Consider the following 24,846-nt stretch of genomic DNA (forward strand, 5'->3'; position numbering starts at 1 on the left):
CTGGTGTATAAGAATGCTTGTGATTTTTGCACATTAATTTTGTATCCTGAGACTTTGCTGAAGTTGCTTATCAGCTTAAGGAGATTTTGGGCTGAGACAATGGGATTTTCTAAATATACAATCATGTCATCTGCAAAGAGGGACAATTTGACTTCTTCTTTTCCTAACTGAATACCCTTGATTTCTTTCTCTTGCCTGATTGCCCTAGCCAGAACTTCTAACACTATGTTGAATAGGAGTGGTGAGAGAGGGCATCCCTGTCTTGTGCCAGTTTTCAAAGGGAATTTTTCCAGTTTTTGCCCATTCAGTATGATATTGGCTGTGGGTTTGTCATAAATAGCTCTTATTATTTTGAGGTACATTCCATCAATACCGAATTTATTGAGCATTTTTAGCATGAAGGGCTGTTGAATTTTGTCAAAAGCCTTTTCTGCATCTATTGAGATAATCGTGTGGTTCTTGTCTTTGGTTCTGTTTATATACTGGATTATGTTTATTGATTTGTGAATGTTGAAACAGCCTTGCATCCCAGGGATGAAGCCCACTTGATCATGGTGGATAAGCTTTTTGATGTGCTGCTGAATCCGGTTTGCCAGTATTTTATTGAGGATTTTTGCATCAATGTTCATCAGGGATATTGGTCTAAAATTCTCTTTTTTTGTTGTGTCTCTGCCAGGCTTTGGTATGAGGATGATGTTGGCCTCATAAAATGAGTTAGGGAGGATTCCCTCTTTTTCTATTGATTGGAATAGTTTCAGAAGGAATGGTACCAGCTCCTCTTTGTACCTCTGGTAGAATTCAGCTGTGAATCCATCTGGTCCTGGACTTTTTTTTGTGGGCAGGCTATTAATTATTGCCTCAATTTCAGAGCCTGCTATTCAGGGATTCAACTTCTTCCTGGTTTAGTCTTGGAAGAGTGTAAGTGTCCAGGAAATTATCCATTTCTTCTAGATTTTCTAGTTTATTTGTGTAGAGGTGTTTATAGTATTCTCTGATGGTAGTTTGTATTTCTGTGGGGTTGGTGGTGATATCCCCTTTATCATTTTTTATTGCGTCTATTTGATTCTTCTCTCTTTTCTTCTTTATTAGTCTTGCTAGCAGTCTGTCAATTTTGTTGATCTTTTCAAAAAACCAACTCCTGGATTCATTGATTTTTTGGAGGGTTTTTTGTGTCTCTATCTCCTTCAGTTCTGCTCTGATATTAGTTATTTCTTGCCTTCTGCTAGCTTTCGAATGTGTTTGCTCTTGCTTCTCTAGTTCTTTTAATTGTGATGTTAGAGTGTCCATTTTAGATCTTTCCTGCTTTCTCTTGTGGGCATTTAGTGCTATAAATTTCCCTCTACACACTGCTTTAAATGTGTCCCAGAGATTCTGGTATGTTGTATCTTTGTTCTCATTGGTTTCAAAGAACATCTTTATTTCTGCCTTCATTTCGTTATGTACACAGTAGTCATTCAGGAGCAGGTTGTTCAGTTTCCATGTAGTTGAGCGGTTTTGATTGAGTTTCTTAGTCCTGAGTTCTAGTTTGATTGCACTGTGGTCTGAGAGACAGTTTGTTATAATTTCTGTTCTTGTACATTTGCTGAGGAGTGCTTTACTTCCAATTATGTGGTCAATTTTGGAATAAGTGCGATGTGGTGCTGAGAAGAATGTATATTCTGTTGATTTGGGGTGGAGAGTTCTATAGATGTCTATTAGGTCCACTTGCTGCAGAGATGAGTTCAATTCCTGGATATCCTTGTTAACTTTCTGTCTCGCTGATCTGTCTAATGTTGACAGTGGAGTGTTGAAGTCTCCCATTATTATTGTATGGGAGTCTAAGTCTCTTTGTAAGTCTCTAAGGACTTGCTTTATGAATCTGGGTGCTCCTGTATTGGGTGCATATATATTTAGGATAGTTAGCTCTTCCTGTTGAATTGATCCCTTTACCATTATGTAGTGGCCTTCTTTGTCTCTTTTGATCTTTGATGGTTTAAAGTCTGTTTTATCAGAGACTAGTATTGTAACCCCTGCTTTTTTTGTTCTCCATTTGCTTGGTAGATCTTCCTCCATCCCTTTATTTTGAGCCTATGTATATCTCTGCATGTGAGATGGGTCTCCTGAATATAGCAGACTGATGGGTCTTGACTCTTTATCCAGTTTGCCAGTCTGTGTCTTTTAATTGGAGCATTTAGTCCATTTACATTTAAGGTTAATATTGTTATGTGTGAACTTGATCCTGCCATTATGATATTAACTGGTTATTTTGCTCGTTAGTTGATGCAGTTTCTTCCTAGCCTCGATGGTCTTTACATTTTGGCATGTTTTTGCAATGGCTGGTACCAGTTGTTCCTTTCCATGTTTAGTGCTTCCTTCAGGGTCTCTTGTAAGGCAGGCCTGGTGGTGACAAAATCTCTAAGCATTTGCTTATCTGTAAAGGATTTTATTTCTCCTTCACTTATGAAACTTAGTTTGGCTGGATATGAAATTCTAAGTTTAAAATTCTTTTCTTTAAGAATGTTGAATATCGGCCCCCACTCTCTTCTGGCTTGTAGAGTTTCTGCCGAGAGATCTGCTGTTAGTCTGATGGGCTTCCCTTTGTGGGTAACCCGACCTTTCTCTCTGGCTGCCCTTAAGATTTTTTCCTTCATTTCAACTTTGGTGAATCTGGCAATTATGTGTCTTGGAGTTGCTCTTCTCGAGGAGTATCTTTGTGGCGTTCTCTGTATTTCCTGGATTTGAATGTTGGCCTGCCCTACTAGGTTGGGGAAGTTCTCCTGGATGCTATCCTGAAGAGTGTTTTCCAACTTGGTTCCATTTTCCCCCTCACTTTCAGGCATCCCAATCAGACGTAGATTTGGTCTTTTTACATAATCCCATACTTCTTGCAGGCTTTGTTCATTTCTCTTCCTTCTTTTTTCTTTTGGTTTCTCTTCTCGCTTCATTTCATTCATTTGATTCTCAATCGCTGATACTCTTTCTTCCAGTTGATCGAGTCGGTTACTGAAGCTTGTGCATTTGTCACGTATTTCTCGTGTCATGGTTTTCATCTCTGTCATTTCGTTTATGACCTTCTCTGCATTAATTACTCTAGCTATCAATTCTTGCACTTTTTTTCAAGATTTTTAGTTTCTTTGCATTGGGTACGTAATTCCTCCTTTAGCTCTGAGAAGTTTGATGGACTGAAGCCTTCTTCTCTCATATCGTCAAAGTCATTCTCCGTCCAGCTTTGATCCGTTGTTGGCGATGAGCTGCGCTCCTTTGCAGGGGGAGATGCGCTCTTATTTTTTGATTTCCAGCTTTTCTGCCCTGCTTTTTCCCCATCTTTGTGGTTTTGTCTGCCTCTGGTCTTTGATGATGGTGACGTACTGATGGGGTTTTGGTGTAGCTGTCCTTCCTGTTTGATAGTTTTCCTTCTAACAGTCAGGACCCTCAGCTGTAGGTCTGTTGGAGATAGCTTGAGGTCCACTCCAGACCCTGTTTGCCTGGGTATCAGCAGCAGAGGCTGCAGAAGATAGAATATTGCTGAACAGCGAGTGTACCTGTCTGATTCTTGCTTTGGAAGCTTCCTCTCAGGGGTGTACTCCACCCTGTGAGGGGTGGGGTGTCAGACTGCCCCTAGTGGGGGATGTCTCCCAGTTAGGCTACTCAGGGGTCAGGGACCCACTTAAGCAGGCAGTCTGTCCCTTCTCAGGTCTCAACCTCCGTGTTGGGAGATCCACTGCTCTCTTCAAAGCTGTCAGACAGAGTCGTTTGCGTCTGCAGAGGTTTCTGCTGCTTTTGTTGTTGTTTACTGTGCCCTGTCCCCAGAGGTGGAGTCTATAGAGACAGGCAGGTTCCCTTGAGCTGCTGTGAGCTCCACCCAGTTCGAGCTTCCCAGCGGCTTTGTCTACCTACTTAAGCCTCAGCAATGGCGGGCACCCCTCCCCCAGCCTCGCTGCTGCCTTGCGGTTAGATCACAGACTGCTGTGCTAGCAATGAGGGAGGCTCCGTGGGCGTGGGACCCTCCAGCCAGGTGTGAGATATAATCTCCTGGTGTGCCCGTTTGCTTAAAGTGCAGTATTGGGGTGGGAGTTACCCGATTTTCCAGGTGTTGTGTGTCTCAGTTCCCCTGGCTAGGAAAAGGGATTCCCTTCCCCCTTGCGCTTCCCAGGTGAGGTGATGCCTCGCCCTGCTTTAGCTCTCGCTGGTCGGGCTGCAGCAGCTGACCAGCACCGATTATCCGGCACTCCCTAGTGAGATGAACCCAGTACCTCAGTTGAAAATGCAGAAATCACCAGTCTTCTGTGTTGCTTGCGCTGGGAGTTGGAGACTGGAGCTGTTCCTATTCCAGTAATTGTTTTTGTTTTTGTTTTTGAGATGGAGTCTCGCTCTGTCACCCAGGCTGGAGTGCAGTGATGCAATCTCGGCTCAGTACAAGCTCCACCTCCTGGGTTCACACCATTCTCCTGCCTCAGCTTCTTGAGTAGCTGGGAGTACAGGTGCCCACCACCATGCCTGGCTAATTTTTTTTTTTTTTTTTTTTTTTGTATTTTTAGTGGAGGTGAGGTTTCACTGCATTAGCCAGGATGGTCTTGATCTCCTGACTTTGTGATCTGCCCACCTTGGCCTCCCAAAGTGAGTAATTATTTTATAAATTTGGGAACTCCACTATTAGGTGCATATATATTTAGGATTGTGCTAGTATCCTGTTGGACTAGTCCTTTTATCATTATATGATGTTGCTCTTTGTCTTTTTTAACTGTTGTTGCTTTAAAGTCTGCTTTGTATGATGTAAGAATACCTACTCCTGCTCACTTTTGGTGTCCATTTGCGTGGAATATCTTTTTTCACCCCTTTGTCTTAAGTTTATGTGAGTCCTTATGTGTTAGGTGAGTCTCTTGAAGATAGCAGGTATGTGCCTGGTAAATTCCTATCCATTCTGCCATTCTGTATCTTTTAAGTGAAGAATTTAGGCCATTTACATTCAACATTAGTATTGAGATGTGAGATACTATTCTATTCATCATGCTAATTGTTGCCTGAATATCTTATTTTTTTCATTGTGTTATTTTTTAATAGGCCCTGTGATATTTATGCTTTAGGGGGTTCTATTTTGGTATATTTTGATGTATTGTTTTAAGATTTATAACTCCTTTTAGCAGTTCTTGTAGTACTGGCTTAGTAGTGTTGAATTCTGTCAGCATTTGTTTGTCTGAAAAAGACTTTAACTTTCCTTCGTTTATGAAGCTTAGTTTCTTGGATACAAAAATTCTTGGCTGATAATCATTTTGCTTAAGAAGGCTAAAGATAGGATCCCAATCCCTTCTAGTTTGTAGGGTTTCTGCTGAGAAATCTGCTGTTAATCTGATAAGTTTTCCTTTGTAGTTTAGCTGATGTTTTTGCCTCATAGATTCTTTCCTTCATCTTGACTTTAGATAATCTGATGACTCTTTGCCTGAGTGATTATCTTTTTGTGATGAATTTTCCAAATGTTCTTTGAGCTTCTTGTATTTGGATGTCTAAATCTCTAGAAAGGCCAGCAACGTTTTATTTGATTATTCCCTCAAATATGTTTTCCAAACTTTTAGATTTCTTGCTGAGGAACACCAATTATTCTTAGGTTTGGTCATTTATCATAATCCTAAACTTCGTGGAGGCTTTGTTCATTTTTTCAAAAGTTCTTTTTTCTTTGTTGGATTGGGTTGAGAGCCTTGTCTTCGAGTCCTGTAGTTCATCTTCTACTTGTTCTAGTCTATTGTTGAAACTTTCCAGTGTATTTTGTATTTCTCTAAGTATGTCTTTCACTTCCAGAAGTTGTGACTGATTTTTATTTACAATATCTATTTCTCTGGAGACTTTTCATCCATATCCTGTATTATTATTTTAATTCCTTTAAGTTGGTTTACACCTTTGTCTGGTGCCTCCTTGAGTAGCTTAATAATTGACCTTCTGAATTCTTTTTCTGGCAATTCAGAGATTTCTTCTTGGTTTGGATCCATTGTTGGTGAGCTAACATGATCTTTTGGGCATGTTATAGACCCTTGTTTTGTCATTATCAGAATTGTTTTTCTGGTTCCTTCTCATTTGGGTAGACTATGTTAGAGGAAATATCTGAAACTAAAGTGCTGCTGTTCAGATTCTCTTGTCCCACAGGGTGATCCCTTGATCTGGTGCTCTCCCCCTTCTCCTATGGATGGGGCTTCCTGAGTGCCAAACTGCTGTGATTGTTATTGCTCTTCTGTTATTGTTATTGTTATTGCTCTTCTGAGTCTAGCCAACCAGAAGAGCTACTGGGCTCTGGGCTGGTACTAGGGAGTATCTGCAAAGGGTCCTGTGATGTGATCTGTCTTCAGTTCTCCCAATCATGGGTACCAGCACCTGCTCCAGTGGAGGCAGCAGGTGAGTGAAGTGGACTCTGTAAGAGTCCTTGGTTGTAGTTTTGTTTAGTACACTGGTTTTCTCAAAGGCTGGTTATGCTAGCAGTGAAGTTGCTACTTGGACAGACTCAGGACCTCTGGTTACCCAGGATGTTACAGGCAGTATAATTAGCTGTTGTTTTCTCCTTCCTGGAGCAAGGTGGTTCTGTTATGAGTGGCTGTAATGACTTGAGTTGGCTGGCCTTCAGCCAGGAGGTGGCACTTTCAAGAGACCATCAGCTGCAAGTAATATGAGGGGGATACAAGCTTGACCTAGGTTCACTAGATAAGTATTCGGGTTTCTCAGGTGATGGGTGAGGTCATAGAGCTCCCATGAGTCCGTGTCTTTTGTCTTCAGCTACAGGGGCAGGTAGAGAAAGACCATCAGCTGGGGGCAGGGTTAGGTGTGTCTGATCTCAGATTCTCAGACAGGGCTTGCTGTGGCCATTGTGGGGGATGAGGTGGGTGGCTTGCAGGCTAATGGAGTTATATTCCAGAGGGGATTATGACTGCCTCTGCTGCTTCATACAGTTCACCAGATAAGTGAGGGAAGCCGGCAGTGACAGGCTTCACTCAGCACCCAGGCAGCCAGCAAGGCCAGTCTCATGCCCGCTATGGTGCCCAACAGCCAAGAGAGCCAAATTTATATCCAAGCCTCCTTTGCCTGGAGCTAAGATCTTGCCCCAGCAACAAGTGTCCCCACTGAGAAAGCAAGCAGGGCTTTCAGGTCTCACCCCTCCCTGCCTGCCATGGCTTCTGTGTTTATATCTGTACTTCAGGTTCACACCCTCATATTCTGACCAGGAAAATTTGTGCTTGGTCAAAATTATCACAAAGTTCAGCTGGAAGCCTCCTTCTCCCCATGGCTCTCCCCAAATTGTACTGGCTGCCCTCCGCAAGGACTCCTGTGAGATAAAGTCAGAAATGGCTTCCCTGGGGACCGAAGTGCCTATAGGGGTCCTTGGGGAAGGCACCTCTTCCTGCTGCTTATTCTGCTTTTACATTTCACTCGGCTCTCCAAATTCATTTCAGCTCTAGGTTAGGTGAAATCCTTCTCCCGTGATCCGGATTTCCAGGTTCCCCAGTGAGGATATGTGTTCAGAGGTGGACTTTTTCCCTCTCACACTTTGAGAACTCACAGTTTTTCGGCTGTCTCACAGAGTTTGCAGTGGCAAGCCACTTCTTTTAAAGGGTGTGTGACTTCCTTCAGTTTTGCTGGTATATTCCTGCAGTGGTTCTTGGAGCAAAAGTTCACAATGTGAGTCTCAACATGCTGTTCTGTCCATCCGAGTAGGAGATGCAAGTTAGTCCTGCCTCCTATCTGCCATTTTGTTCTCCAAACCCATATCTTTTCAAGAAGAGATTTGATTTCTCTGGTTCTTTTGTTGTTGGTCTGGCTGTACATTAGACTCATCTCAGGAGAGTATGTAAAATGCTAATGTCCTGAACCGAACACCAGAGATTCTGAATCATTGGGTCAGGGTTGAGGCACAAGCACTGATATTCTTCTTTAGGTGACAGAATAGGCAATTCTATATATCAGAATTGGTACATCTGAGGATCTTAAAAAAAATCCTAATGTTCAAGTCATACGTAGTCCAGAATGATTAAATTAGAATTTCCCCAGAAGTGGGATCCAGGAAACAATATTCTTTTAAAGCTCTTCAAGCGATTCCAGGCTGCAGGACAACACGAGATTCAACCTGAGCAAAGTCTGGTTATGGAGGCATGGGGATATAACAACTCAATGTTGTTACTGGCCTTGGAAAAATTATTAACAGTGACCATACCTTTGCTGGAACTGTTTCCCTCTTCTCCCCACACATATCTGGCTGTGGGATGTGAAACCTAAACCTCCATGCCTAGTCCATCCAAAATCAACCACACAAACACTGACTTCTAGGGCTGTTTTAACTGTTGAAAAGTCCCTCAGTTGGCCGGACATCAAAATTAGTGTGGATAAGACCTAAATCTTGTTGGAGGATTGCTTTGGAGGTAAAGTGCATATAAAACTACTTGAGCATCCCTCCTCTGTTAAGTATCATGTGTCAGTGCTATTGCATGATATTCTATGTGAGTGCTGTCCCCCAGAGTTGTGCAAGAAGGTGACCCTGCCTAAAACAGACATCTCATTGCAATGAAAAGAATCAAACCATGATTTCATTTAGAGAAGGGACTCATCCATGATTTTGGCAGAACCCAAAACAGGCAGTCATATAGCAAGCAGAGAATGGATGGGGCCATGGAATCAGAAGGGTTGCTTAGTACTGAGCACCAGATAAGCAGTTGAGTTAAAATGCCTCAGGATTTGCTAGGTCATGCTGGTTTCAGTCCTAACCAGCTCAGCATGCTAACGGCTTACCTGAGACCATCCATAGGAGCTCTGTAAAAGACCCCTCACCCTGTATGTACTCCTTTACAGGGCTAATGGCAGGATCCACACCTTGAACATAATAGCCCAACCTGGCCTGTTCCTTCTGGCTGATGCTTATGACCATCTTCAGCTCTACCTGCAACTTGGAGTACATTCTGGGGACTTTCCCTTTCACCCACACCCCTTACTTGAAAATGCTATTATCCTTTCACATTTGCTCCTTCCCCTTACTCACCAGGCCAGCCCTACTCATTACCACTTCAAGCTCTGTCTCAAGAGACCTCAGTGGTATAGAGCTCAGCCTCCTACACTCACTTTCCAGGGGAAATAAATAAGGACATTGGAAGGTTTCTACTGAAACAGATGGAAAGGGTGCTTTCACACTGAGACATCGAAGGCCCAGGCACATCTACCTGGCTTGGGTGATGCATCTGGCATTCTTTGGTCATCACACACAGCAACATACTCCAACTGAGACTGAACATGCTTCAGGGAACAGCAGTCATGACACAGAACATATCCCTGGAGAAAGGAGTGGAATATTCTGGGGGTCATAGTTCAGAATTTATACTTACACAAGGGTCAACTGAAGTATTGTTGTGAGACTTCAGTATTCTCTGTTGAAAAAAACAGAAAGATTGATTTACAATATTGAATGTAATGTTTCCATCTATCATTTGTTTAAATTTAAATAGTCATCTTTGAAGGGATTCAGGAACCAGTTGTAAAAAAATAATTGGGAAGAGAAGAAGACGAGAAGAAGACCTGCAGACTGGGATGGCTCCAGTGGTTTAAGTTCCTAAGTAAGCAAACTGAAACCTGATATAAACAATAAAATGAAACTAGAGACTTTACCAACTAGAATCTGCCATCTAACCTCTAATTATCATCTTTCCATGATAAGCCAGTAAATTTAGTTTTCCTGACTTACTCCTTTGTTGGCCTCACTGTCTGGGCTGCTGCAGCAGAGCTCTCTGAACCTCTCCTTGTTCTGAGTGCTGCCCAATTCATGAATCGCTCTTTGCTCAAATAAAGGCTATAAATTTTATTTTGTCTAAAGTTTTATTTTTTTAAACAGCCTTCCCTTTACCTCATATCTGATTTTTGGGGCCTATATATCTACTGAGAGAATAAAAAGTGCCCAAGTACTACTGTTCAGCCCAGTGCAAGTCCCATTCCCTGCAGGGAGTCTGGACCTAGTTTGCACAGGCCAATTCACAGAAACTACTTGTCCTCTTACTCCAAGGGTCCCTCAGGCATATTTCCTAAACTTGGCCTTTGTGACATCCCACCCAGAAGAGCTGCAATAATAATCAGGCTGAGGACTTATCCCCCACAGCCCCCTGGGATCACAGGGCCCAGAGTCCTGGAGGCTATGCAGTGTCCCAGAGAAGAAGAACACTGCTTTTTGCAGCTCCCCTAGGGACACAGCCCTGGTGATAAAATGCCTCCAAGGTCCTCTGTGCTGTAGCTCTTTTTCCTGAAAGTCTCCCGCTCTCCCTTCTATCCAAATCACAAAAAGATGTCAGGTTGACTGACTTTTCAGAGGTAACCCACTATATTTATTTAGATGGCTTTTGGATATCCATTGCATGACTTGGCATCCTTCCCTTCTGGGATACAGGCAGCTTTAGCTTCTATCTGTAGCCCAGGGACCAGAGGCCATAAACAAGTGTGATTCAAAGGACAAGCACTTGAGAGGTGACCTTGTCACTGAATGCCTCTCTGACTGGCCTAGAATCTCCAACCCAACCCAGTTGTAATTCATCCATGTTGACAATAAATTTAAAACTTTTTTTTTTGAGACAGAGTCTCACTCTGTCACCTAGGCTGGAGTGCTATTATGAAATCACAGCTCACTACATCTTTGAAAACCTCCCAGGCTCAAGTGATCTTCCCACCTCAGTCTCCTGTGTAGGTGGGACCACAGGTGTGCACCATAATGCCGGGGTAATTTTTTTGTTTTTCTTTTATTGGTAGAGATGGTATCTCACTATGTTGTTCATGTTGTTTCTCAAATTCCTGGGCTTAAATGATATTCCCATCTCAGCCTCTCAAAATGCTGGCATTATAGGCTTAAGTGATCATGCTTGGCTGAAATAATTTTTGAGTTCAATCTTCTGTAATGGTCATTGGCATTTCATAGGTACTTGATAATCATATGTTGAATGGGTGAATAAATGAATATTTTTTCACTTAGAAATTACTGCAGGCCCTCAAGCAAACATTAGCATACAATGATTATTCTGGGTGAGTGTATCAGATGGTTTTACAATACCTGAGCTGGACCAAAAGGTTTATGTGGCCCTTGTCATGAGCTAAGATGCCATCATGTGGCACTGGTAGTGACACTGAAATTTCCCAAAGCCAAATGGCCCTGCCAGAAGCTCTGAGAGGCACAGAGGACCAATGGAGTTCATAATGGATCGTGGATCTGCCACTTAAGGGGCGTTCTGTTCTCCCCATGAGGAGACACAACATATAGAGGCAACTGCAGCTTGTTGCTGCTAAGTGTTGCACCCCAGAAGAGAGGGAGAGTCGGTTGGTTGGAAATTGCCAGCTCATTTGGGTCATCCAGGCTGAGTTACTCTTGGCACCTGGGGAAAGGTAGAGATGCTAGTGTTTAGTGTACTCACTGAATAGGTACATAATAGTTTCCCTTTGGGAAACCCAGTGGATGAAATATCTCAGTGACTGAGAATTCAAATCAGCCAGTATATCTGATCATATAAACACCTGAATCCCAGGTTCCCAGTGGAATATGAAGCTCAGTGGCTAGCTATGTGTGAGCTGTTTTAGAAATCTGTGAATGTCTTGAATGCGCATTTCTACCTGAAGTGCATAAGGATGATATTTTTCTCTTCCCCCTCCTCAGGTTCTCATTCAAACCCAGTCTTGGAAAAATATCACCTTGTCCTGAATCTACACTGCACTTAATCTATTTGTTTGTTGAGTTCTTCAAGAGAGGGAAAAATCACTTTCACAGATAAAAAGCAGGTCGGCACAGTCCCTCTGGTAGAGCCAAAGAGGTGGCATCAACATAAAAGATTTTCCTGGTCAGCCCCTCCTATAAAATACATTCGCCTCTGGAGATCTTTGTCCTCGGTGGCACCATTGTGGTAACAGGAAATAATTTCATCTTGAGAAGACATTCTGTGTGTCTGTGTGTACATTTTTTTGGAAGGTGAAAGAGGATGTGAAGGATCAGAAAAGAAATATTCTTTTTGTTGCCTATTTCATGAAATGATATATGGTTTCATGTATGTCTCAAATGGATGTGAGCAAACATCTGCTCCATCCTATTTCACTAAAGTTAGAAAATAGTAACTTCAATGAAAAAAATCTGAATTTTGAGTTGAAGATGATCCTCTCACCTTATTATGAAATATTTTATGTATCCCATGACCATGCTTGACTTTCCAACTTTGGAAAGTTGCACCCTTAAAACATCTGCATCTATTGCTAAAACACATCCAGGAGGTCCATTTTGATGGCTCCTTATCATCTTCATATGAAATGATTGATCCAAAGAGGACCTAGCTTTATATACATTCAGCATTGAAAATTAGCAACTCTGAAGGAATACATGCAAAGTGTATTTTAAGGTGGGTAGTGATGAAGGTGAAAGCTTAATTATATTTACCCAATTTCAGACCCCATAAAATAAGATTTTGTGCATGTTAAATCAGTTATGTGACATGAAGCTGTAGAAAGCTATGTAATAATCACCTTTTTTTTCCTGGAATATATTCTTGGAGGATTAGGCAGAAATCCATTCTGAAAGACAAAAAGATTCAGGTATATGGTCAGCCTGTGTTTCTGTTTTGTGAGTCTGGCATTTCCAACCTCCTCCCAAATCTTTCTATCTGAGTGTTCCACTGCCAGCTCAAACCCAGGGTGTCTAATGAGAAACCATCTCCCTCTCTTCACCTGTGCTTCTTCTAGACTTCAATCAATAGAAGCCAGAAAAGCATCTTCAGGACCATATTCCCTTCTCTTGTGCTTCTTTCCTAAGTCCTAAGAGGTTTTCCTTCACAATCTCATACCATCTATCACCTCTTTTCCAGTCCCACCAGTGCCACTCCAGCTGGAGTCCCTACACCACAGCTATCCAAGCAGCACACACTTATTGGCTGCTACTGGGTATCAGTAACTCTGATCAATCTTGGGCACATGAAGATGGGAAAACCTAAAGGGGTCTACAGACAAAAAGCACTCACAGAATAATAAATATAAAACAGTGAATGAAAGGCCTTAGTAGAAAGGCCTTAATAGAGGGCTCAGGAGCCTTGGGAAGTGATGACCCATGGCCGGGTCAATGAACATTCAGGAAGGGGTCACACTTGAACTGAGCATTCTGAATTGAGTATAGGTTTGCTAGGGGGAAAGCCCCATGGCTGTCTAAAATGCTGTTTTACGGCTGGGCGCGGTGGCTGTCGCCTGTAATCTCAGCACTTTGGGAGGCCGAGGAGACCTCCCACTGGACACCAGGAATTCGAGATCAGCCTGGCCAACATGGCAAAACCCCATCTCTACTAAAAATATAAAAATTAGCCTGGCATGGTGGTGCACGACTGTAGTTCCAGATACTCGAGAGGCTGAGCCACAAGAATCACTTGAACCTGGGAGGCAGAGGTTGCAGTGAGCCAAGATTGAGCCACTGCACTCCTGCTTGGACAACAGAGTGAGACTGTCTCCTAAAAATAAAATAAAATATTGCTTTAAATATCATTTCCAATCCTAGAAGATTTCACTGAATCCTTGTTATCTCAATTATAGGTTTAAACTCCTTAGCCTGGCATGAAAGCCCTCCACAAACTGCCCCAACTGTTATAGTATACCTAATTGCTCACAATCTGTGCTACCTAAATCCACAGAGCTACTTTTGCCATGGTTCTGGTTTGCATGGCATTCTGGCTTTTATGCCATTCTTTCTCTGAAGTGTCTTCTTCCACTGCTTGACTATCAACTCCTTTCCTTCTTTCAGTGCACAAAGCTGTCTGCATGCACCCTAGTCAGAATGACCCTTTCCTCCTTCAAGCTGCTGAGCCTATCCTGATGGAGCCCCTGGTACAACATGGATGTGTTGCACTGTAGTGTGGTTACGGATATGGGGTCCCTCTCTCCTGAGTGAGAGGAAGAACCCACTGGCATCAAGGCTTTAGCAATAACCTAACAAATATTTGGTGAATAAACAGTACAGTCTCCTCATTATTAGGGAACAAGAACGGACACAGGTCTGGCCCCTTGTCATTGGAATACCTCTATCAGCCATCGTAGGGGCCACCCGCCACAGCGCACACTCAGCTTCCAGTTCTTTGATCTTGCGTGGCCTCCTTTGATTTCAAATTCCCTGGGGGTGAACCAATTTCCATCCTCACTCTGTATACACTTCACCAAGATTCCTGTAAGACCAGGGTAAGTTGATTCTGAGCCCTCTTTGTTCCCAGCACTCAGACTGTGGCCACTCACCACACTGGATCTACAGCCACCCAATTTCTGATCAAGATCAATAGCAGGAGGGTCTGGCCTTCCCTCTCAGACTTCAGAGGCCTCAAATCCAGCCTGAAAGTCCACTCTAAGGATATTTCCTGGCGGCGGTGCACATTTCTTTGACCTTCATCCATGAAGAAAGTGATGGTTGTCAACAAGAGCAACCTTTTAAGCATTTCAAAAGCACTTACAGAAGGAAAAGCAAGTGATTCTGAAAGATCAGAGGATTCCAATTTTCTATTCAAATTTGGAAGTAGAGACCAGGCCTGAGTCTCCAGATGGCTGTGAGGGCAATGTTGGAGGCAGAATCCTCAACTTGTGGCTACGGTCTCAGATGGGTGCCCTGTGGCTCAGGGGTCACTCCAGCAACATCTGCATTCTCAATTATAACATGTTTTATGCAGTTTAGTGGCATTAGTGAACAGAGATTTTCACACCCCTGCAATCATGGGTAGCTGATATTAAAAAACTAATTGTGAAATGTTATCCAATAAAAAATTTAATTTATATGTAAAAGATAGTCACATGCTCAATACCATTAGCCATTAAGGAAACACAAAGCAAAACCACAATGAGACACCATGTCACACCCACTAGGATGATAGGATGACTGTAATAAAAAAGACAGACAGACGATAACAAAGTTGGTGAGCATGTAGAGAAACTGGAGCCTTCACACACTGCCAGTAGGAATACAGAATAGTGCAGCCACTGTGAAAAACACTTTGGTGATTCCTCAATGAGTTAAACATAGAATTACCATATGATGCAGTAATTTTTCTCTTGAATATATACCCCAAATAATTGAAATATGTTCACACAAAACTTGTTACACAAATGTTCAGGACAGCATTATTTATAGTAGCCAAAGAGTGAAAATAGTTCCAAATGATGAGTTTATAAACAAAATGTGGTATATCTATACAATGAAATATATTATTTGTCAATAAAAGAAATGAAGTACTAATACATTCATTATAGATGAACTTTGAAAATACCACAATCAGTGAACGAAGGCAGTTAGGAAAGGGCATGTATTATAGAATTCCATTTCTAGAAAGGCCTACAATAGGCAAACTTATAGAGCAGAAAATAGATTAGTGGCTGCTTAGGTGGGAATGGGCATTGACTGCTAATTGACATGGGCTTTTTTTTTTAGTGTGGAACAAATTGTTCTAAAATTAGACGATAATGATGGCTGTACAATTCTGTGAATATACAAAAAAATAGTTGATCTGTACACTCTAAGTGGTGAGTTGTATGATATGTGAACTATATCTCAGTAAAGCTGTTTAGAAATAGTCACAATGCAATAGACATTTTTGGGCAAAGTTTTATAATTTACAGTAAAAACATGTAAATTTACATATTTTACATCAATATGTAAATTAATTCTCACAGCTACATCATGAGGCAGGTTTCTTATTATTGTTCCCTCTCTTGGATGAGAAATTTCAGGTTCAGAAAGGTTCCCTTCTCTATTCAGAATGGAACAGTCACTCCTGGCACAGCCAAGGCTGGAACTCAGGCTTCGTGATCCCAAATTCTGTGATCATCTTCCTATACCAAGCACCCTGCCCTCGTGATAGCACTCCAGAACGGAGAGAGAATATGAAAGTTGAGGTTGAAGGCCTCTTCATTTTTCTGTCTGATTCAAAGTAAAATACGTGACATTTTCCATCTGTGAACTGACGTTCCTGCACTTCTCTTTGGTTCTTTGGGCAACCCCTGAACACTCCATGTGCAAGTCAGCATCTAATGGGCGTGATTTCTTAAAGTCTGAAAACATCATCTTAGAAATCCCTTCCTCCTTCCCTCAAGCCAAACTGGGGCCAAACTCCTTGAATGATGTGTAATTCACACGATAATTCCCCACTACTTGTGATGCGTTCAGATAGGAGCTGCAATTTAAAGAAGACCATGAAACCCACCTTGTTTCAATTTCTTCTTATGTAAAATTCCCTTCACCCCACCACAGGTCACCGGAAGCAAAGGAGCCTTAAAATCCACAGTTTCATCTTTGTGCTTTCTTGAAGCTGAAAGAGAGGATTTCTTCATTCTGTTTCACTTTGCAAAGGCACATCCCCCCTCCCTCCCTACTGAGGTAATTCCTAGAAAGACACAAGGGATGCTTAGGAAATTCTATTCCAAAAACCTCTAGAGTTTCAAAGTCTTTCTTCCAAGTGGCATTTTTGATACATAATTACAGAATGTCTGCCCCAATTTCACCTTTCAAATTTCATACAAAATAGAATACTTTAGCAGAGAACTTAGACTTCAGTAAAACTGGTTTAACTCCTAATCTAGTAAGCTCCACTGATTCTTATATGACAATGAAACGCAGTTGCTGTCACTGTTCTGACAGGAGCTCTCCAGCTATGCTGCTTTGCTGCAGGTAGGTAGCCTTAGATGAAGCCAGAGATCATATTCAATCTCCCAATTTGAGCACTGACAGGGCAAGCAGGGACAGGGTAATGATAGGATAACCTAATGGAGATGATGTCTGCCTTCTATTTTTGTTCTCTGCTTTAGTTCATTTCTCCATCCTGTCAGCTTTCCTTGTAGCTGAGAGAAGAGCTCAGGGAGCTCTAGAATAATCTGAAAATTATATGGGGTGGCAGGTGGGGGACTGGAGACCTGATTTCACAGAGAAGGGGGTGTAAGGTCTTCAAAGGAACTCCAGGAGGGTGAGCAGTGAATCCTTCCCTTCCAACCAAAGGTGTAGGGCCAGGCATGGTGGCTCACACCTGTAATCTCAGCACTTTGGGAGGGCGAGGCAGGTGGATCACTTGATGTCAGGAGTTCAAGACCAGCCTGGCCAACATGGCAAAACTCTGTCTCTACTAAAAATACAAAAATTAGCCAGGTATGGTGGTGCCCACTTGTAATCCCAGCTACTTGGGAGGCCAAGTCAGGAGAATTGCTTGAACCTGGGAGGTGGAGTCTGTGGTGAGATCACACCATTGCACTCATGCAATGTATGGGCTCATGTATGGGCAACAGAAGTCATGATAAACAGCGGAGCTGTCCTTCATCCTGAGACAAATTTTTAGAAAGGCAGACTATTAGGACTGGGATGGACTAATAAGAAAGATGGTTGGCCTACCTACAGAATGGAAGAAAATTTTTGCAATCTATCTCTCTGACAAAGGGCTAATATCCAGAATCTACAAGAAATTTAAAACAAATTTACAAGAAAAAAACAACCCCATCAAAAAGTGGGCAAAGGATACGAACAGACACTTCTTAAAAGAAGACATTTATCCAGCCAACAAACACGAATAAAAGCTCATCATCGCTGGTCATTAGAGAAATGCAAATCAAAACTACAATGAGATACCATCTCAAGCCAGTTAGAATGGCAATGATTAAAAACTCAGGAAACAACAGATGCTGAAGAGGATATGGAGAAATAGGTACGCTTTAACACTGTTGGTTGGAGCGTAAATTAGTTCAACCATTATGGAAGACAGTGTGGCGATTCCTCAAGGATCTAGAACCAGAAATACCATTTGACCCAGCAATCCCATTACTGGTTATACCCAAAGGATTATAAATCATTCTACTATAAAGACACACACACATGTGTGTGTTTATTGCAGCAGTGTTCACAATAGCAAAGACTAGGAACCAACCCAAATTTCCATCAATGATAGACTGGATAAAGAAAATGTGGCACATATACACCATGAAACACTATGTAGTCATAAAGAAGAATGAGTTCATGTCCTTTACAGGGACATGGATGAAGCTGGAAATCATCATTCTCAGCAAACTAACACATGAACAGAAAACCAAACATCATATGCTCTCACTCATAAGTGGGAGTTGAACAATGAGGGCACATGGACACAGGGAGGGGAACATCACACACCAGGGCCTCTCAGGAGTTGGGGGCTAGGGAAAGGACAGCATAAGGAGAAATACCTAATGTAGATGATGGGTTGATGGGTGCAGCAAACCACCATAACACATGTATACATATGTAACAAACCTGTACATTCTACACAGGTATCCCAGAACTTAAAGTATAAAAAAAGAAAAAGAAAGAAAGATGGTTGGCCTAATTCATACTCTTGCTTTCCAGATGAGAAAACTGAGACAAAGAAACTCAAGTGATCAGCCTAAGCCCACACAAAGAAAAAGAAAGTCTTAGGACACAGATCTCTAATCACAACTCTGTTTCACCCTTAGTGTACAACCTGTGGCTTTCTGTGTAGCCAGAGGAAGGTCAGCTAAATAATAAATATGGGTCGTGCCCTTTATATGGCAATGAACTATCTCCAGCCTTGAAATTTATCATTTCAGTGAAAGTAGCACTTTAGTGGCGCCTGAGCCCCTGGGGTCTGATTGTAGATCAATCACCAACTTACTTCCTTCTTTCCTTGATACATTTTGGAAAATGACTAAATAGGATAAATTTCTCACTAGTTAGTACAGCTTCATAAAACAATTAAGGAAATGGGTTTATTACTGAAAGTACAGTGTACTGCACAGGAAATTAGATGTTTAGTTATTGAAAGTACATTCCTCTTTTCTTTTTTACCTCTTGATCGGACTCTTTTCTGTGGAGCTCTGTCACTCTGAGTGAAGTGGGTTCTAGGTTTGCTTCTCTTTCTCCCTGAGATAGTAGAATAATATAATCACAGTCATTTATGAGTATCTGTATTACACATATTACAGCTTTTCAAAAATTCCATTTAAATGTAACTTTCCAAAAGCCTGTTTAATGTATAAATAAAAATATTTAAACCCTAGCCTTTAAGGTATGAAGAATCAGATAGCTAATATTAGGGTCACTTTATATTTCATTTTCCTATTCTTATATTAGGAAAAAGACTAATTGAAAGCAGTATTTCACATATATCTCAAGCAAAAGTACAAATGCTGCATTCCATATTTTGAAGGTTGATTTCATATTTCATTTCAAATATATATATTTGAAATATATATGGCATATAATACATGTTAAACACTTACACATCCACTAATTTATTTAATCTTTGCAAGATCAAAACGATAATTACTGTCATTACAGAGACTAAAATATTCAGAGAAAATTGAGACAAAACTACAAAGTTAAGTGAAGGCATTTGGGTTTCTCTTAGCAGAGACAAAACTGAATGACAGTTCTGTAAGTTAAGGGAAACCCTATTAGGTGTTCCATAGGTGAGATGTATGCTGCACATATCACATTGAGGGAAGATATTTGTACCTTTGTGCTGAAAGTAATAGTAAATGTGACCAGGGCTTTGTCCACATGACTTTGGAAAAAAGAAATATTGGGATTTAAGAAACTAATCAGAAGAAAATTAATCATGAGGAATGGGTAGAATTGAGACTTCCGCAGCCTTCATTCCAAATGGTAATTAAGGATTGACATGGCAGACGCTGCGGCCGACGAGGTTCTCCCGTGTGCATGTTAATTGGCTGTGGGTGGACATCTCAAGGTTTACTATCGTTCAAATGTGTTTTATTTTCCAAGGCAGGAAAGCAAAATGTTCCTTCCTTCTTGTGTTGAATGTCCACCATCCAATGACCACCATCTGGGGGTGCTGGTCAGGGTCATGTAGGCCCATGAGGAAATATTTTCCAGCCTACTCATTCCTAAGTACTATAAATTCTAAGCATATCATGAGCATATTAGGCCACCAAAGTAAAAAGGAGCAACCAGACCCAAAGTGGACCTATGGCTTGGAAATGAGAGTTTCATAGGCAAAATTGAGAAAGTCCCAAGCAAGTAGGTTGAGTTGAGCACCCACATCCTAGGACAATGCATTAGTCCATGTATGCAACCATAGAAAGAGTTAGTGGAACTGATGATGCCAGGTTCAGCCTTTCACTCGCATCCAGGTTGTAGAAGTAAAGCTCTATTTTCAAAATAAGTCAAGCTGTGATGCCTGACCCTTCCCCTTCCCTTGCAGGGCAGTTGATGAAAGCGTCTCATGGAAGAAAGAGCTAGTGATTGCGCATCAACCACTTGTAATGTCATTTCACGGCTGCACCTGTCAGGCAAGACACCTCCACACTCTGATCTCACCCCTCTCTCTCACCTCCCGAAATCCTGGATGGGACCAAGCCAACAGCTATGGAGTGTGGGTAGGGCCAAGAGAGAATAAGAGATCATGTCACCCCCAACTATATGTGTTCCAGACTAAGGCTTGCCCAGGCTGAAGGAGGGAAGGTGCTTTATTGTTTTTGTTTTTGTTTTTTTGCCTTCATCATGAAGTCTCCGTTAATACTTTTTTTTTTTAATTATACTTTAAGTTCTAGGGTACATGTGCACAACATGCAGGTTTGTTACATATGTATACATGTGCCATGTTGGTGTGCTGCACCCATTAACTTATGGTTTACATTAGGTATATCTCCTAATGCTATTCTGTCCCCCCTCCCCCTACCCCACGACAGGCTCCAGTGCGTGATGTTCCCCTTCCTGTGTCCAAGTGTTCTCATTGTTCAATTCCCACCTATGAGTGAGAACATGCGGTGTTTGGTTTTCTGTTCCCGTGGATGCTGAAGAGGATATGGAGAAATAGGAACATTTTTACACTGTTGGTGGGACTGTAAACTAGTTCAATCATTGTGGAACACAGTGTGGCAATTCCTCAAGGATCTAGAACTAGAAATACCATTTGACCCAGCCATCCCATTACTGGGTATATACCCAAAGGATTATAAATCATGCTGCTATAAAGATACATGCACACATATGTTTATTGCGGCACTATTCACAATAGCAAAGACTTGGAATCAATCCAAATGTCCATCAATGATAGACTGGATTAAGAAAATGTGGCACACATACACCGTGGAATACTATGCAGCCATAAAAAAAGGATGAGCTCATGTCCTTTGCAGGGACATGGATGTAGCTGAAAACCATCATTCTCAGCAAACTATCACAAGAACAGAAAACCAAACACCGCATGTTCTCACTCATAGGTGGGAACTGAACAATGAGAACACTTGGACACAGGAAGGGGAACATCACACACCGGGGTCTATTGCAGGGTCGGGGGAGCAGGGAGGGATAGCATTAGGAGATATACCTAATGTAAATGATGAGTTAATGGGTGCAGCACACCAACATGGCACATGTACACATATGTAACAAACCTGCACGTTGTGCACATGTACCCCAGAACATAAAGTATAATAATAAAAGAAAAAATGTATTGACCTGTAGGGCAAAGGGAAAGCGGCACAAACTTTATCTTACCCCTAATCTTGGAAAGGCCTTTCAGATTCACGTTCGCCTTCTTTTCATTCGAGACCACCTGGCCATTGCCTTTGCTGTTTTCTGGGGATAGGCAGGGGAACATGTATTAATAGAACTGGGCAGAAAAACTGACAGGCTGGACCAAAAGCAAGTGAGGGAGTCCTGGGTTTCATTCTGGATCCCCTTTTTTCAGACAAGGAACCTCAAGCAGGTGTCCAGAGCATTTTCTGCTTTTGAGATTGTCGACTTTTAAGTTACACACAGGATTTAATTGTACATTGAAGTCTCTTAGAATTTGTCTACATACACACAGACTTAAATGAAAATGTTATAATGATTCAGTCCAAACAAATTTTCAATTTGAAAACAGCCATTCTTAAAATGCATGCAGCCCCCCCTTTTTTTTTCTTTCCAAACAAAGCTGTCACATCCACCAACCAGGCAGCCACATCAACTGGCAAGATTGGTAAAAATTAACAATTTTCAATAGGACGCTAAAATCTTACTATTTTAGATCCACTGATTCAAAATTGACAATCATTTAGAAAATGAGACTTAGCCTTTATCGTCTAGAAGAAAGGAAGTCCTCAGACCATGACTAAAATAAATTTCCAAGATTTCAGGGCCTGATTATAAAGAACATATGTATTTACAGGAAATTCAGAAAATAAAATGATATGAAACATCACCATCTGGAGATAGCCACAGATGAGGATGGCGATCTCCAGATGATGATCTGTGCAAAAATATTCTCCTACTCTTTTCTTTTTGCATATGTTACTTTTTGAATAACACTTTTTCATTAAAAATGTTGGAGATTTATAATATTTTTTTTTTTTTTTTTTTTTTTTTTTTTTTTGAGACGGAGTCTGGCTCTGTCAGCCAGGCTGGAGTGCAGTGGCGCGATCTCGGCTCACTGCAAGCTCCGCCTCCCGGGTTTACGCCATTCTCCTGCCTCAGCCTCCCGAGTAGCTGGGACTACAGGCGCCCGCCACCTCGCCCGGCTAGTTTTTTGTATTTTTTAGTAGAGACGGGGTTTCACTATGTTAGCCAGGATGGTCTCGATCTCCTGACCTCGTGATCCGCCCGTCTCGGCCTCCCAAAGTGCTGGGATTACAGGCTTGAGCCACCGCGCCCGGCCTATAATATTTTAATATACACACATACATTTGAAAACCACAAATAAAAATATAAATATCACTTCTATTACATTGACCAAATGTAACTACTACATATATTTTTATGAATGAACTGTCATCCACTTTTCTATATTAATGTCTCTTTATATATACAGATAAATAATTACATGTGCATCTATCAGGATACATAAAAATATACTTCAGAAGTATAAATTTCACATAAAATATGGTTATACATATATATATTTTTACAATTGTGTACACATACACATACACCCTGATTTCTTCATTTAGTCCTCTTCGGAATGTCTTTCCAAATTAATAAAAATTTCTTGAGCTAGGAAAGAAAGTCATACTGAGGATGATAACACCTCCTTATTAACTGTGGGCCTCCGGACTATTACATGCATGAGAAACCATTTTGTTGAAGCCATTGCATTCTCAGGCCTCTTTGTCACAGCCTGTTAGTCTACATCCTAACTGATACAGGAGGTACAGAACTCTCCTGGCCGTCGGGAACTGCAGGCTTTCAAGAATACAATGGGCAGTGCCCTAATAAACTCAAAAGCTGTAACGACTTCACTTTGCCTGCTTACCATGTTGTTGGACGTTTTTCTGCATTCTCCTTCTTACTCTGGTCCAGCAATGCCCCCTCTTTTTTCCTTCAAACCAAAGAGAATAAAGTTAATTATGCAGAGGTATAAATATAATTCTTTGAGTTTTATATGCCAGTAAGAGTAAAGGTTTTTTTTCATACTTTGGTCCGCAGGAATGGGGCAAAATACTTTAGGATCAGTGTAGCAGTGTGGAGGTTGAGTACAGAGTTATATTTTACCTCTGCATGAGCCTTGGGCCATGGGCTTGGGAGAGACTATAGGAGACGACCTTCCTTGAAACAAAATTTTTAATAGAAAATTAACTCTTGCTGGCACCTTAGAGTGAATGATAACTGTTGTTTCATGTTCCTTTTTCAAGTGTTTGTTGTGTAAATGCAAATGTGCAATGAGAAGGCACCCTCCTTGAAGCTGATGATGTTATAAATAATATTCTATATTGGAAGTTGGGAGATATTCTGAACTTGATGTAGTGAGTTTTCATTATGTAATTACATACTCATTACAGAATCCCTATATAATTTCATTAAATAATCTCAGCAGTGCCTCCACACTGTCAGCCCTACTTCAGGCTGCAGAGCAGCTGACTCCAGGAATACTGTTGTGACCCCAGAAGCTCATCAGTGTCCTGAATCTGGCTGTCTGGACCATTTGCAGTCTGATGTGCCCTTTATCTGAAAAGTGACTCCACAGTGCACTGCCTTTCTGACTATCCCTCATCTCCTCCTGTCCGCACACTGTGGGAGGGCAGTAGCACACTGAAGGAAGCAGCCCCCAGAAAGGGATCACCTCCTTCCTGGATAGTGACCAGGACAGAAGTGGTAGAGGTTGCAAGTGTTCTGTAGACCTATCTTGAAGATTCAGGATTCTGTTGCGACCATTCCTAAGGATGATGCCTCATCCTTTCCCCTACCAGCCTGGTGGGTATGGCCTTCAAAGAGCCTAGGGATTCAGATTTAACTATAGACACATTTTATGAAAATGCTTTTCCTCTACTATCTAATTTTGTAGATGGAAAGTCTAAGTGAGAAAAGGAGATGATTAGGATAAAAGATGAAGGTACAGCCACTGGAGTGGTATAGCAGATTTTGCAGCAGTGAAGCAAGAGCAAAAATCCAGACATCTAAAGAGGTATGGTAGAAAGAGGAGCATTGGTGATATCTGTCTTTCAGAAGAACCCAAGGATCCTTTGTCCAGAAGGAAAATACCCTGCTCCAGTGCTCCCACCTCTGAGAATGCTGAGTCAGCCTCTCTGCACCAGCCTTGAGACGGCAGGGGCTGGGTCCAGCTTCTGAGGTCCCACATTGAACCCTCTAGACATTGTCCCTACCACTATTCTCAGTCATTTGTTAGAGGGGGGCTGCCACCTGGTTGGTGTCATGGACAAATAGGACAGATTGGACAGACTGTCCTCAAGCAGTCCCTCCAACATGCCCACCCTCTCCCTAGCCACACACACAAACAAATCAAGGATGAACAGAACTGGGAACTCCAAGGCTTACAGCCAGCCAGGGACCACGTAGGAGACACTGTTCACCTTCCCCCTTACTAATGTACATACCACTCAAGGAAGCCCAACAATTGTGTACACTTTCCTTCTGGGAGCCCCACGTGTACCCTGGGGATT

At 41.8% G+C, this 24,846-nt stretch overlaps 1 protein-coding gene across 1 annotated transcript in view; it reads right to left on the reverse strand.

The window, feature by feature from the left end:
* SP140 (SP140 nuclear body protein) overlaps positions 1–24,846 on the reverse strand; it is a 95,540-nt gene that overhangs the window by 12,798 nt on the left and 57,896 nt on the right. Inside the window, exons 18-24 of the mRNA XM_050751203.1 lie at positions 23,202–23,267; positions 21,467–21,547; positions 18,791–18,865; positions 16,176–16,280; positions 14,014–14,156; positions 12,481–12,528; positions 9,327–9,368 (exon numbers count right to left, since the gene is read on the reverse strand). Of these exons, the coding sequence (XP_050607160.1) occupies positions 9,327–9,368; positions 12,481–12,528; positions 14,014–14,156; positions 16,176–16,280; positions 18,791–18,865; positions 21,467–21,547; positions 23,202–23,267 (560 nt within the window). The remainder of the gene's footprint in view (positions 1–9,326; positions 9,369–12,480; positions 12,529–14,013; positions 14,157–16,175; positions 16,281–18,790; positions 18,866–21,466; positions 21,548–23,201; positions 23,268–24,846) is intronic.

The sequence above is a fragment of the Macaca thibetana genome, chromosome 12, assembly GCF_024542745.1.
Source record: "Macaca thibetana thibetana isolate TM-01 chromosome 12, ASM2454274v1, whole genome shotgun sequence".
Taxonomy (NCBI): Eukaryota; Metazoa; Chordata; class Mammalia; order Primates; family Cercopithecidae; genus Macaca; species Macaca thibetana.